At 41.9% G+C, this 14,098-nt stretch overlaps 7 protein-coding genes and 1 non-coding gene across 8 annotated transcripts; 2 read left to right on the top strand and 6 right to left on the bottom strand. All coding sequences in view use genetic code 12, as the record gives it.

Annotated features, from left to right (window-relative positions):
- Nucleotides 1–2: 2 nt before the first annotated feature.
- Nucleotides 3–2,312, bottom strand: FOB63_005182 (uncharacterized protein; the record flags this gene model as incomplete). The annotated part of the gene is made up of 1 exon (XM_002617133.1): nt 3–2,312. The coding sequence occupies one exon, from the start codon at nt 2,310–2,312 to the stop codon at nt 3–5; it is 2,310 nt and encodes a 769-aa protein (XP_002617179.1).
- Nucleotides 2,313–2,573: 261 nt separating this feature from the next.
- On the bottom strand, nt 2,574–3,440 carry FOB63_005181 (uncharacterized protein; the record flags this gene model as incomplete). The annotated part of the gene is made up of 2 exons (XM_066102464.1): nt 2,574–3,358; nt 3,431–3,440. The coding sequence occupies 2 exons, from the start codon at nt 3,438–3,440 to the stop codon at nt 2,574–2,576; spliced, it is 795 nt and encodes a 264-aa protein (XP_065958228.1).
- A 1,574-nt stretch (nt 3,441–5,014) lies between these two features.
- Nucleotides 5,015–6,103, top strand: FOB63_005180 (uncharacterized protein; the record flags this gene model as incomplete). Its single annotated transcript, XM_002617135.1, has 1 exon — nt 5,015–6,103. One exon carries the CDS (start codon nt 5,015–5,017, stop codon nt 6,101–6,103), a length of 1,089 nt encoding a protein of 362 aa, XP_002617181.1.
- Nucleotides 6,104–6,434: 331 nt separating this feature from the next.
- Nucleotides 6,435–6,647, bottom strand: FOB63_005179 (uncharacterized protein; the record flags this gene model as incomplete). Its single annotated transcript, XM_066102463.1, has 1 exon — nt 6,435–6,647. One exon carries the CDS (start codon nt 6,645–6,647, stop codon nt 6,435–6,437), a length of 213 nt encoding a protein of 70 aa, XP_065958227.1.
- A 649-nt stretch (nt 6,648–7,296) lies between these two features.
- On the bottom strand, nt 7,297–8,757 carry FOB63_005178 (uncharacterized protein; the record flags this gene model as incomplete). The annotated part of the gene is made up of 1 exon (XM_002617136.1): nt 7,297–8,757. The coding sequence occupies one exon, from the start codon at nt 8,755–8,757 to the stop codon at nt 7,297–7,299; it is 1,461 nt and encodes a 486-aa protein (XP_002617182.1).
- Nucleotides 8,758–9,751: 994 nt separating this feature from the next.
- Nucleotides 9,752–9,823, bottom strand: FOB63_005679. Its single transcript has one exon. It is a non-coding gene; the product is annotated as a tRNA-Glu (tRNA).
- Nucleotides 9,824–11,332: 1,509 nt separating this feature from the next.
- On the top strand, nt 11,333–12,031 carry FOB63_005177 (uncharacterized protein; the record flags this gene model as incomplete). The annotated part of the gene is made up of 1 exon (XM_002617137.1): nt 11,333–12,031. The coding sequence occupies one exon, from the start codon at nt 11,333–11,335 to the stop codon at nt 12,029–12,031; it is 699 nt and encodes a 232-aa protein (XP_002617183.1).
- A 751-nt stretch (nt 12,032–12,782) lies between these two features.
- Nucleotides 12,783–13,727, bottom strand: FOB63_005176 (uncharacterized protein; the record flags this gene model as incomplete). Its single annotated transcript, XM_002617138.1, has 1 exon — nt 12,783–13,727. One exon carries the CDS (start codon nt 13,725–13,727, stop codon nt 12,783–12,785), a length of 945 nt encoding a protein of 314 aa, XP_002617184.1.
- Between the last annotated feature and the right edge of the window lie 371 nt (nt 13,728–14,098).

Raw genomic sequence — 14,098 nt, 5'->3', positions numbered from 1 at the left:
GATCAGGGGTCAGGCGGCGGTTTTCTGTGTAATGTTCCCTGTTTTCTGTGTGGGGGACTGTCCAGGCTTGTAGTCGAAAGTAATGAATTCGCAACGTTAGGCTCTTCGTCAAGCATAGCGACCTCATTTGGGTTCATATAATGATCCGAAGCCGAGCGGCGATCATCAATATTTGTTTCAAGACTCTTTGGAATAATTCCAGAGTCTTTCATTTCAGACCCAAAATCGTAAACAAAAGCTTCTGGCTCGTGCATCTGTCCTACAGGATGGTCAGGATCAGATGTTAAAGTCGATATAGACTTGCGGTTTTGCCGACGATTCGAAATCATTTGAGGAGGAGTGTAGTTCAGCAGATCCAAATCGGAAGGTTTTGAATCTTTGGAATACCAAGTACCGATCTTTTTAAGAGTAGAGTTTTTGAGACTAGAGTATTGGGAATCCGGCGTCTCGGTTGACATATCTGGCTTGCGTTCCAATGATCCGTCTGAAAGACAGTTGGTCTCGTCCACACTTAAAGTATGCGTTGACTTCGCTTTGCGCAACCGCTTAGACAAATCGCTGAAAGTACTGGTGAGTTTCTGCTTCTGTGTCCTTCCATTTCCGTTTTCGCTTCCTGAAAACAATGCAGTTGATCTTGCTGAAGGATGTTCTTCATCTTCAACAGAAACAGCTATCAGCGATACATCGTCGTGTACATGCCCCTCTTTATCTCCGTTTGCATCTAAACTTACTTCAGACCCCAGTTGAGAAGAATTAGATCTCCTAGCTTCCTTATCCCAGATCCCACCTCTATACACTTCTCCTTTAGTGTCATAAAAGGTCATATCATCCCAATGGGGTAATACTAGAGATTCCTTAACAGCTTCCTTAAGTTTCTTCTCGATGGAGTTAGTGATGATGTTATAGGACATTTGTCGTGAACTTATCACGGGTTCTATTTTAACCGACATGGTTGGTTCTTGCTCAAATGTATACCAGAGTCTCGCAGAGGGGGGTTCTTTAATTTTTAAAAGCATGGGTCCTTGGATTTTCTCTAACGTCATGGATAATAGTACATCCACTTCACGGTTTTTAAATCGGGCACCGAGGTTAATGTTCATTTTTGTAGCAATTTGAATAGACATTCCACCAAAGTAATGCATGTAAAAGGAAACAACCAAGTCTCCTTCTGGGTTTATTTCTTTCAAAGTAGGAAATGTGAGGAGAGGAGCCCCATTTCCAGGTCGGACTTCGATAATCTGAAACTTATCGAAAAATCCTGGCATTTTGATTTTATTCAATTTCTTCTCAACACGCGAAACAAGGTACTGGTTCATGAAGTCTGTTCCTCGAAGAGAAAGAAACAAGCGACCAATTAGAGCATTGAACCATTTGACTTGTAATTGGCCTTCTGAACTATAGAGCTTTTGAATGAGATTGACCATATTTTTTGTCTCGAAATGAAGTGTTTTAGCTTGAATGTTCGGGTTCAATTCATCCAGTTTCTCGGGCTTGTCTAACTTTGTTGCCCTGATCAATGCAAAATACCAATCTTCTTTATCGCAGTTCACGTCCGTATACATGAAAAACGAGCCTGGAGGAGCCGGTAGTTTACTTTGTGGGTCCAACACATCGTTTATAGTAATCTTAGTGTCATTTGACCATTCCAAATCTAGATCCAGCTCATTCTCAGACAATCTCCGAGACCGTGACCAGTCCTTCTTTAAAATTGCAATGGATGAGTATTTAGTGAACAATGCACCGTCGCTCAAATCCCGTGGCCAAATAGCCACAATGTAGTTCGAGAGGACAATAACATGTTTCACATTCTTCATCTTCTCGTTGTTGTACAAAAACAAATTGCCATGCTTTAGGACGGCAAAATATCGATGCTTTTTACTTCCGGATGATTTGATTACGGGTTTCAGACCGCTGGGGACCGGGCTTAAAGCCGTTGTATCCAATTCGTCTGTACCATCAATGATAGAAGTGTCGGAAGGAAGGGAAGACTTGGAGCTGGAATTCTTCACTAACTTATATAGTGAAGCATAAGCCGACTTTGCCTCCAGAGATTCCGTAACCGGTTGGGTTTTCGAGGAAATGTGATCCAAGGACTCCAGATATTCGTGAGTTAAAGTGATCCAGCCTTGTTTGAAAGCTTCCAACCCCGATTGTGCTTTCTCTTCTATCTCCCCCGCTTTCAATGATTCACATTCTGTTTTCGCCGCAGTAGCATCTTGCTTGGGATGGAGGTAAATAAATAGGAAAATAAGGAAAGGAATGAATGTGATACCACCAATGAAATATGCATAAATCAAATGTACGAAAGACATGGATTGGCGATTAGTAGTGATATTTTGTAAAGTGACAGATCATAAAGACTTGGATTGCGGTGAGATCCGAGGGCAGTATGCTGTACATAGCCAATCTAGGCAGAGGGAATCCGAGGGTGCTGATACAGCACGTGATGATGCTACAACTGATGAGATACACAAAATACATTAAACAGTAAATATACACATAGAAGTGAAGTATGAATGATGTAGCGGAATGCCAGGGAATCAAAAATATTCCATATGAGAAGTAGAGGCAACTTAAAAGAAAAAATCATTGATCAAGAAGTTTGAAGTGCCAATCATTTCGCTTGCCTTTCCAGCAATGACTGATCTTTTCTTCATGAATTTGAAAATATCATGAGGTTCGCTGTGACTCTTGTTTTGGCAGTCACTTAGCGAAAGATTGACATTATCGTTTTGGCGATAATGGAAGGACATCTTGCCCGTGATCGGAGATACAGGCACATCAAGCGGTCCGCTTGGTGCAGGAATTTCTTCATGCTCCGAATCGGTAGACGATGGTTCATCGTCAAGATCATAATAAATGTAATCGTCAATTCTATGACCGAAGGAAGGGCTAGGATTGAAGTTCACATTTTTAAAAAAAGGAATCTGAGAGGTGTTGCTAGAAGGTTGCTGCTCCTCGGCCCCCTGGGGCTGCTGAGGCTGATTGTTATTAAGAATAGAAAAAGATGAATTGTCATTGTGAATCTCCATGTGAGATTTACCTAGTCTTGAGTAGTATGATCTCAAGTTCTCATTAATGAGCTTGGAAAAATTGAATGATAGATTAGGATATGCTGCGGATGCCGTTGATATGGATGCAAATGAGGAAAGAGCCAAAGGATCGTTTTCATCCATACGCAAAATGTCATCATTGACACAAGTCATACTTAAAAGTTTTTCGACAGGGTCAATTTTGCCATCGTTGGACTGAGAAACTTCCATGGTGGTCGAATCGGCCTGCTTCTGAGGCACATTCAGTGATTCATTAATATTGGAGTCATTTGGGGGCGACAATCTTCTTCTCTTGACGATGTGAACTGCTTTGTTAGTTTTTTCTTCATTTTGCTGTTGGCCCTTAGTTGTAAGGGTACGTTGACGGCAAGACTTACGTGGCGACATGCTGGTTGAAATGAATAGTAGAAAGAAAAAAATAGATTAACAAAGCAGGGGAGTATAGGAATTGAAGAAGAAGTGAACAGATGCAAATTTATTGTCTTGTGAAAGGAGACGATTCACAATGCTTCAAAGAAACCACAATCTGAGAAGACGGATGTTCTGTCGTTCTGGAATGGAAAACGTTCAATGAGGAGGCCGTTAGAAGGATATTGGATTGAATACCAGGAGGGTATTGGGATATTGCTTCTGTGATGCACAATAAAGACCAGGCCAAACAAGAATTCTGTTCACTACAGTGTCGAATTTCTTAAAGAGGGGCAAGTGAAATAAGGAGACAACGGCAAATATATACTGTAGGTATGGCACAAAAAAAAAAATTTTGAGCCGCACAGCCTGCAGCATTCTCAAAACCAGCTCTACTAGCTTTTTCGTCTCTACAACAAAAGTTTGCATCACCATTCAGAGACCAAACTCTCATATGTAAGATGTTGTAGCGTATGATATTAATGAATACTGCTATGACTGCTTTGATTCTTACGAAATCCAATGGTGTGTTAGCCAACAATTATAGTTTAGTCTACTTCTAGTGGCGGAGAACAGTTTCGCGGAAAAAAAAAATGCAGAAAAAAAATAAAAAAAATATAGGAAAAAAAAAAAAAGAAAAAAGAAATTTCCCATGGCTATTAACCTGACAGGAAGTAGGGAAATCTTGAATTATTCTGGACAAGCCAAGGGGCTTCACAATGAAGGGGCCACGTTGCTGTGAGCAATAAATGGAGTTTATCGTATAGGCAAGTAAAATTCAATAGGATCTTCAAGTGCGTTATTTGCGTGTCTTGTTTACGCTGATACTGTCGTTTGAACGCTTAGATTCGTACCCATACATGAGTTTGGTATTGAGCGAATAGGCATAGAGCAAAAACAAAGAGTCTTGCATACCCGGCGGTGTAATAAGCTACATGCACTCCAGTTTATCTTCTGCCAGTGTATATGCACGCAAATCTCCAATTCGCTTGACAAGCAAAAGACTTGGTGTAATTCCTGGTTTACGTGGCGAATAAAAATGTGACTGAAAACTCATGTCATGGGCCGCATTAAACGTATTTTGTTGTAGAGCTCTGTCGGATAGCGAATTGTTTTTTTTACCATTCTTGTGCATGCAATAGCGTATTTTAGATGACAGAAGGTACGTCTCATAGAAAAAAAATTGAAAATTGAAAAAAAAAAAAAAAAAAAAAAGTTGAGAAAAAAAAAAAATGAAAAAGTACGACGGCGTTTGTATCTATATCCTGCCCCGCAAGATGCTCTCTAGTGAAAATTCTCGTCCGTACCCGCAAGGCAATTCGTATATGGACACGGTAATCATTGTCTTATCCTAAAATTCATCCTCTTGTTGGTTAGACAACATTTGTTTGCGAAACAACCACTATATCTGCTAAGGTGGGTTTGTCCAAATCGACCGTTATTGTCGTTTACAGAGTGAGAATGCGCACCTGAGCGCGCGCCTAACCAAAGCGCTAAGTAGTGTCTGTCACAAGACAACTTGTTCTCAGTTGTCCTCTAACCCACAGAAAGAAATGAAACTAAAGGAGAGCTTGGCAGCTTTTCTTTTTGTTCTGGCGGCGAAAGCATCTGTTGGAGATTCGCTTCCGGAGTTCCAAGACTGCTTTGCAGATTGCCGAAATACTCTATGTGTGTCTCCACTGTCAGCTTCTTCAAAGTATCAACAAGACTCCATCAGTCCGTTGGCTGTTCGTTTGTTTTCATGGGACTGTGATCTGGATTGTGACTATAAGTGCCAGCAAATAGTTTCTCGTGAGCGAAAACAGGCTGGACTTCCCATGGTCCAGTTCCACGGCAAATGGCCGTTCAAGCGAGTATTTGGCATCACCGAGTTGTTCTCCACTGTGTTTTCACTCGGCAACTTTCTTGTCAATTACAGAAACTATGGCAAGATCAAAAGACACCGCAAATACGTGGCCTATAGAGACCCGGAAAAGGCAACCATGTTGTCGCAATTTTTGTTTCTATTACTCATGGCCATGATTGGATGGACTTTCAGTACCATATTCCATATTCGTGATTTCCCCACCACGGAGAAACTAGATTATATTGGTGCAGGTGCTATTGTCGTGGCTCACTTCAACGCTATAGTGGTGAGAAAGTTCGAACTTTTCCGGGCTGATAAAACTGTCGCAAGACGGCTTTTCCAAACTGCTCTTTTAATATTTTTCGTTTTGCATTATGCTAAGTTGTATCATGATTGGGATTATGCTTACAACATGAGCATTCACATTGTTTTTGGCATTCTTTCCCTGACACTCTGGATCCTCCACTCTTTTGCGGTTCGCAGACAGTATCTTCGGCGCCCTCACTTTTACAACAATTCCATTCAGTTATTGCCATATGAAACAAAGATCTTGACCAAATTGAACTACTTGGGCATTTCCAAAACCAAAAACATACCCCTAATTCCTGTGGCTCTTAACCTTTTCCTCATTTCAGCCATTAGCTTTGAGGTTCTTGATTTCGAACCAATTGCGTCATTGGTGGATGGACATGCCCTTTGGCACTTGTGCACCATATTTCCACCGATAGTGTGGTATGATTGGAACATATGGGAGCTCGAGATGTCAAGTCTTCAAAAACAAGGTTGGAAGAAATGACGTAATGTCCACTAATTTTTGTTTGTGTTTTGGTTTATTTTTTTTCTTTTTTTTTTTTTTCTTGATTTTCTACGACAGTGCTAATAGTATGTTAAGTCGATTAAGAAGAACTAAACAGAAACATGAACGAATGCAGGATGGATGGATGGAAAGGAGACGATATATGCAGAGAGCTTGGCAAAAGCGAGAGGGAAGAGAAAACATACTCAGCGCATCCAAAAAGGATACGACTTGAAGAGTCTTCTCGTAATTAGGCCAATTTTCGGTTGATGTGCGCTTGTGAAATCATGGGTATGTGTTAGGGGTGAGGCACAGGAATGCAAGGGTCCGCTTAAACAACCTCGTCCTGAAGCGAAAGACCTCGACCATTTTTTCTCGAGTGGCGAACAGCAGAGATTAGTTTGAAAAGAGCCAATCCTATGAAGATGCCAGCAAGGCCAAATGCCCAATTTTGTTGCATTACATCTGAAGATTCGTTTGGCCCCGTCTCGTAATATGCATGCTCTCTCATCAAAGCTGGATCATGCGTGGGAGGAGGAAACATTTTTGAAAATCGTTGCGGACGTATAAAAGGAGTTCTCAAAGGAGTAGAAAAGAAGATTCCTCGGACTAGAAGAGGAGATGATTAAAGTTACTTTGAACAATAGTGGCTCACATGGAGAGGATCTTTCGCATTATATACATTCAGCAAAGTAAAAATAGAAGGTGTGCGAAGGACAACAAACATAGAAACAGTTGCTTCTTTTTTAGCATCATTACACACATATGCGTCCTCCGGTCTCGTCAAGGTACAAGGTAACGTCATGCGGCCAAGCGAAAGAAGCCAGCCCTTTGGCTATGGTATTTACCTCTCATGCATTTTGAAGCTGAATGGCTTGGTTCTTTTTTCTTCTTTTCGATAACAAGAAGCTGGCTGTCCTGCTTAACAATGGGTCACACAAAGAAGATCAACCGTAGTGGTGAGATAATTGTGCAGGAAATATCTAGAAATCACACTTTTACCAGGGCTACTAACACGTGTTTACACACACTTTTGCTCCACCATCCCAAAGGGGTAAGGTAATTGACCCTTCTGCATTGTTTCTCTCATGCTCGTTTCCAGTTAATTTTAGTTAGCGATACTATCTACTCGGCTAAGCGACAAATCATATATTTTCTTTCAATATAGTGAAGGTGATCAACACCTGCACTCGTTAATTTTTATTACTTTTCCTCTTGAAAAGGCGAGAAAATCCTCTTCTTTTGGATGTAGGTTCGGGAGAGGATGCACCACACAAGTGTGCATTTAAATCCAGGAACAGGTCTTCCTTCATCTCTTCTTTTTCGTTCTTTCGAATCATTGGACTAGACAGAGGCAGTTCCGCGCTTTCAACAGAACTGGAGTACCGTATTCCAGTAGATGAGCGGAAAACGAGTCGGATTGAGCTTCTCATCAAAGCAGTAAAAAGCAGAATTAATTTCTCCTTGTGTGGACGGTTGTGGAACAGAACCAACAAATTTTCTGCTATTCCCAGGATAACAATATCCAAAAGCTCAATCGCAGTAACATCTGTCATTGCCGAATCTTGTGATAAATTCGTATAAATGCTGAAGAAGAAAGTTCTGAGCCGCATAAAAACTTCCGAGAAGCCATTGTTAAAATAATAATGGCACTGTTTGTTTAACTCGTGCAATTCGTCGCCGTTCAACAACTTCAAATCGTCAGAATCAATCTCGCATGTCACAGAAACAAGACTCTTAAGTACAACGTCAAGGAGCTCCACGAAAAATTGTCGACACACTTTGAAATGAGGTAGTTTGTCATATGTACCGTGTGGCGCTCTTTGGTACTTAACATCGTGGTACACGTCATCCCAGAAAGATGATTGAAGGAACAAGTTTCTCACGCCTGCGCTTTCCGAAAGTTCCTGAATTTCGAAACTGGTTAATCTGTATTCTAGTTCCGGGAGTAAATCTGTTAGAGGTGGATGTGTCATGGACTTTTGCGGGAAAGCTAACGATTTGCGTTTCCGATTTTCTTTCGTATTCCGGCTCAGCAAGTAATTGATATATTTGTCTGCTGTCTTGGAAGTCCGTTTATCAGCCTTTGAATGATAACTGTTGATTCTGGCTGAAGCGATACTCTCTTGTATAGACACATCTACGAGGTATTCGGCAGATGGCTCCAGCAATTGTGTCTTAGGAGTAACCAGATGTGTTTCAAATGCAACAAAATACAAGTATCTAAGTTGTTGGACATTTGGAACTGTGAAAAGTGGTGCCTGGCCGCCATTGAAGGAGAAATTATTCAGGTTAAGGAGGTCATGTAAATGCGCATCCTCCAGCATCTTCTTAATTTGTTTGACCAAATTGTTGTACTTGAATAATTTCCGTTCAAATAAAGACATCATGTCTTGAATATCAACATACTGTAGTGTGTTAGGATCAAATATCTTTTTCCTTCCAGCGTATGCGGCGGTGGTTACATCTGATGTTGACGAGACTGTAGTCGATCTCGCACTAAATGAAAATGAGCTATTAGACGGCTGTACAATTGAACCATTCGATGTCACCCTTGACAGCGGAGATTTCTTGAAACCGGAAAAATTGGAAGGAATACTCCCTGCATCCCGCTTTATGGGTACTGGGGGAGTCAATAAGAGAAAGCCGTTCATTGATAGAAATCAAGCACCTGTTATCTGGGGCAAAAGCAAGCGGTAGAACTTTCTCTTTCCTGTGATGACGCAGGGAAATTAGAAAAATTTTCACGGGGCATTTACACTTGATATGTCTGTCCTGGTCGTCTGCATTTCAAATTTCTTACATACTCGTTAGGCTTAATGCATGGACGACGCGCAGCTCCAAGCAAGTGATAACGGCGCGTAACTGACCTTGTGCAGTATTTTGCATGCAAGATGGTTAAATATCCTCTATTTGAACGTCAGTGTGTCAGACCCGCGTGAATGTTGCGTCAAATGAGCGGCTCACATTTTTCGTTCTGGGTCCTTTAGACGCACGCTCGAACACTCATTGGCATGTTCTAATCAATCGCGTCGCAGGCGAAATCGATTCCCCACTCGCGTAATCTTCCCATCTCGGACAGCTAAAAAAGTGTATTTGGGTTTCGTTTGGGCATTTCAGGGACGGTGTCTTTATCATTGGCTCGCTAAGACAAACAACGTCGATTTGTGGTGGAATAAAAAAAATATTCACACCCATGGAGTTGTTTTTCCGTTCGTATATTAAATCTGTACTCCTTTTTCTTTCATCCATATTCCAAAGCAAAATGTGTATTAGCCTTATCACATTGATGCTTCAAACTAATCATTGATCATCGTGCATAGTGTCAATCCAGTTCTTGCTGTTTTGAGCCGTGAACCAACTGTATTCGCTTCAATTAGGCTAACGTATTCCTCTCTAGACCATTGTTAGATCAAACAGCATACGTGAATACTGCATGTTGCTGAAATTTGTCAAAATGCCGTGCGTAATGTGTGGTGGGTTTCATTCGGCTAGATAAGAGATATCGATATTAAACGCGCTCGTGACACTTCGTCATTCCAATTACAATTTTTTAAGCAGCTTTCCGATTTAGGCTCCACACATTTCGCAAGATTGCAAAAGAGAAGCAACATTAAAATTTTTCAGAAAAAAGTTGAAAAAAGAAAACTCCGATACGGGGAATCGAACCCCGATCTGCTCGGTGAGAGCGAACCGTGATAGCCATTACACTATATCGGACTGTTATGAATGTTAATATTTGCGAGCTTATAATTTCAGTTTATAACGGTTTATGATGTTATTTGTTCTGTAAAAATTCACATAAACTTTGATAAGGAAAACTTGTTGCCCAAATTCCAAGGTATTTAGTGAGTTAGTATTAAAATCCCCACACTAAAAAGCCATTATTAGACGATACTGGACATCTATCTCGCCAAGAAGGTATGAAGATGCTTTTGCATCGTGAGGTAAAATCACTCAAAGAAAATATAATCATTCATACTACCAGAATAAGTATAGTGAAAATTCCATTCTTGTATTCAATGTATCTTTTCAGGAAACTTATTTTTTTGCTTTACGGAATATTCCCGCTTTCGCTTAGATGTATTCAAATTTTTTCTTTGGAAACGCGACTATATACGAAATGGTCAAAATCCTACAATATTCTAAATAATGCATGCAAGATCCTTTCCACTGATAACAACGGACAGGAAAATTCAAATGACTGAGCTAAACTAACATTGGTCCCTTGATAATCGTAGCAGGTGAAATTATCATCATAACCTATGCAGAAATTTACTCGGAAGGGGCTTTATCTTGTTATCCGGCATAAGTCTTGTTACGAGAATCTTCTAAGCCAACAATTGCGCCATGCATAAGAGTCGAGTTTCAAGTGCCGAGAGGAGAAAGGGTTCTGCGAGTTTTAAATGCCCGAAGAAAAAAACCTTTACTAAAGTACTAATCAGTTATTCGGAAATAGCCGATGGATGCACGACAAGCCGTCTATACCTGTAAGATTGAAAAGAAAGGGGTGCGAATTTTAGCGCATAGGGTTCGTAAACGCAGATCCGAAAAATAGAACAATCACAAGCCGTGATGCCCTGTGTTATATTTCAAAGAAGGCGCACATTCACCAATTCTTACCACATATAATCTTACTCATCCCCTATCTATCAGAATAGATTACGAATATCAATTTCGAACCGGATATCTACTTTGATTTGGACGATATGCGTGTCGCGCGCATGTGCTGCCTTGAAAAAACTGTGCGACGTCAACACCGGATGTAGAAAAAAAAAGCAAAAAAACTCCTGCCGTCGAAGCACGACAGTGAATACAAACTTTGATATCAGCTCATTGCAAGTCCAAGTCTTATCTTATATGTTAACACGTCGTCAAGAATATTATCTGGAGAATTGAAAAGAGCAACGTCTTAAAATGAAGAAAAAAAGTGTGAACAAACAAAAGCATGTAATTAAACGAAATAGGAAACCGCGGAGAGCAAAAGACTGAGAAAAAAAAAAAAAAAACCGGTTAAACAGACCTCGAAGTGTGCCTGTAGCCCCGATAATGGAGCTGCCTGTGTAGGAAAACAATTTGCACTTTTAAATTTGGCGGCTGTCCTGAAAAAATGTCATCTGTTCGACTTGAACTCGAAGTGTGAATCTTGCGTTGAAGGCACTTGAGTTTTGCCAGCGGTTCACCACATTGGTTTACAATTCTGTGATTCTTTGTTTCTAGTTCCCAAACATGAAACATACAGACATCCAAGATGCTTTGGACGAGTTCGACGTCCGTTATCTTGAATGCTGTCATCAAATTCCGACGAAGCTTGTTGTTCTGGAATGGAGTCAAATGAAGAAGCTTTCTTCACCGCTTTTGGCACCACAAAAGGACCCAATTGGTGCAATGCTGCTGGTTTCCTCAACCTCAGACTCGACTATTCAGAACAGTGTGCCAAGGGCTCAGCCTGAACTTGAAGAGTCTGTTCCAATGATGGTTTTGCTGCTGTCAAATGCCTCTTCGAGCTGCTTGAGTTTAGATAGCCGGAATTATCACTCTATTGACCTGAGAGGAAATTCACCAACTCTGCAACTTAAGAGTTCCATGTCGACCACCTCTATGGACCAGTTTCTTCAAGACCCTTTTGCTAGCCAATACGTAAACGATTCCAGTCGTTTCAATGTCGATGCGTTTGTGACAACCTCTGCAAATAGGGTGTCAATACCAGGTTCTACGGAGCAGAACAGCAGTTCTAATGAGCCGACTATTACTATGTTGCCACCTCGGCGCTTGAACCGGCTGTTTCTGACACTGGTGATCTCGCCCAAGCTGAGCAGCCGTCGTGCTGTCGAACGCCGCAGTACAATCACCACTTACGTGGGGAACCCGTTCTACAGAAGACGCAACCCCCAGGTGAAAAAAAGCGATGGGAATGGCGCCACTTAGGTCAGTTAAGAGAGATGATTGAATGTTCGACACCGGAGAACGCAAGTATGAAAACCTACGAGAACGCAAGGATAGCTATCATGGGACATTGGTATACTAAGTTAAATCGCGGACGCTGGCGTCCGCTCAGGGACTGTGAATAAATGAATTCGTAAACAAATGTGCCGGTAATTTTATCTGGGGTATGTAAGCTCTAGCCAAACGTATATGTGGCATCTCTTAAAGGTATTGCGCATAGTTGGCAGATGCAGCATGTGCATAAATTCCATGTGCCACGCTAAAATTCACCTTTCACACGCAACAGTAGGAGCCCTTCTTTCAATGGAATTGTGGCGAGTAGACCACCAAGGTATGTATCAAATTTAGTACAATATCCGCAAAGTGCACATTGAAGTGAAGATAAAGAGCAACAACGTAGACCCTTGCTTCTAGCCGGCAGAGTAGGCCGTGCTTTTAACCGGGCCGGGATAATAAGGTTAAACGTAGCATACATGTCGGCCCCTTTTTCAGCCACTGCATCGCGGATTGGGCCTATGGAAACGTGCAAAAGGACGAGAAGTAGGGCAATGTAGCATGTCCAACGACATAATGATTTGAGCGTTGACCCTAATGGGCGTTTGTGTGAGGCGTCAACGAGAGCATGCTCTTAGAGCACTAGAGAAATTGAAGGAGTGAGGTAACTCACCAATGAATAATAGGTCACCCAATCATAAGCCATCGTACATTAGTCTGTCCGCTCGTAGCATGAGCCTTAACTGTTGGCTTCTTCGGAGTCTTCAAAGAGCGGAGAAAGAGCGATTAGAAGTAACTCAGCTGCATCGCCCTTGAAGCCCCAGGTTTTGGCTACTTTACCCTCCAAAACATCCTGATCAATGTCAGTGTTGAATATTGCTACGCTGCCCCCACGCTGCCGCACAATGTCCACGTAGCTATTTGCTGGATACACTGTGCCTGACGTTCCAATGACCAAGATCAAGTCTACAGGACCAGCCTCTAAGAAAGTATCGATGCGATCTAGCACTCGCAAGGGTAGTGATTCACCGAACCAAACTACGCCTGGCCGCATAAGCGACTGACAAACTGGGCATTTGGGCAAATCATCGACATTTAGTTCTTTCGTGGGGCTGAAAAATGGAGAGGATGAAGTTGCAGTAGTCGTCGCAGTAGAATTGGAAGAAACAGATGCAGAAGATGTGGTTGCAGTGGTGACAGAAGGGCCAACTTCCGTATCCACATCTATTGTTAAAGCCGGGGTGAGGGGAACGTCAGTGTTACCCCTTTCCACATGTGTACATGTAAAGCTCGTACATCGAAGTTCAAAGAGCGAGCCATGTATTTCATACAAGGTTTTCGGATCGTGGCCGCCACGGGCCAGAAGCCCATCCACATTTTGGGTGATGGTGATGAATTTCTTGCTGCGAAGACGAGAAAGCCGGGCAAGAGCCAAATGGCCTGCGTTGGGCTGCGCTTTGAGTGCCTCATATCTTCGCCACAGATAGAACTGCCACACTAACCCAGGGTCAATGTAAAAGGCATCTGGTGTAGCCAAGTCAATCATGTTGAAGTTTTTCCATAGGCCCTGGGAGCCACGAAACGTGGCGAGGCCCAGAGACGCAGAAAGGCCAGCGCCTACCAAAGCCACAATCCTTTTGGACGATCGGAGACACTCTTGGAACTCCGAAAGTTGAGTTGACATAAGGTAGTACCATGAAGCAGAGGTGAAATCGTGCGCAGTCTGGTCGCGCGATTATAAAGTACGCGGGTGCACAGTTGTTCACCATTAAGAATATTCTATAAGATTGTATGAAAAAACCTATTCATGAATGAAATTTAAAGAGTTAGTAGTCAAGAATGGCTTGGAACGCGAGCTATCCGAATAACAGCATCTCAATTTTGCCCAAGCCCCAGCGAAAAGTAGCACCGCAGAAACAATATTGCTGGCACACTGAAGGAAAATGGCAAACTGGTTTCACAATTACAACTGGTGAGACATTTAATTTTCGCCTATTCACCGTTTGTACTCATATTTTTATCTTTATGGACTGCGCCAATTTACGAAACTTCAAG

The sequence above is a fragment of the Clavispora lusitaniae genome (genome assembly GCF_014636115.1).
Source record: "Clavispora lusitaniae strain FDAARGOS_655 chromosome Unknown tig00002663_pilon, whole genome shotgun sequence".
Lineage (NCBI taxonomy): Eukaryota > Fungi > Ascomycota > Pichiomycetes > Serinales > Metschnikowiaceae > Clavispora > Clavispora lusitaniae.
Note: the sequence above shows the minus strand (reverse complement) of the source record. Positions and strands in the feature narration are given on the sequence as shown.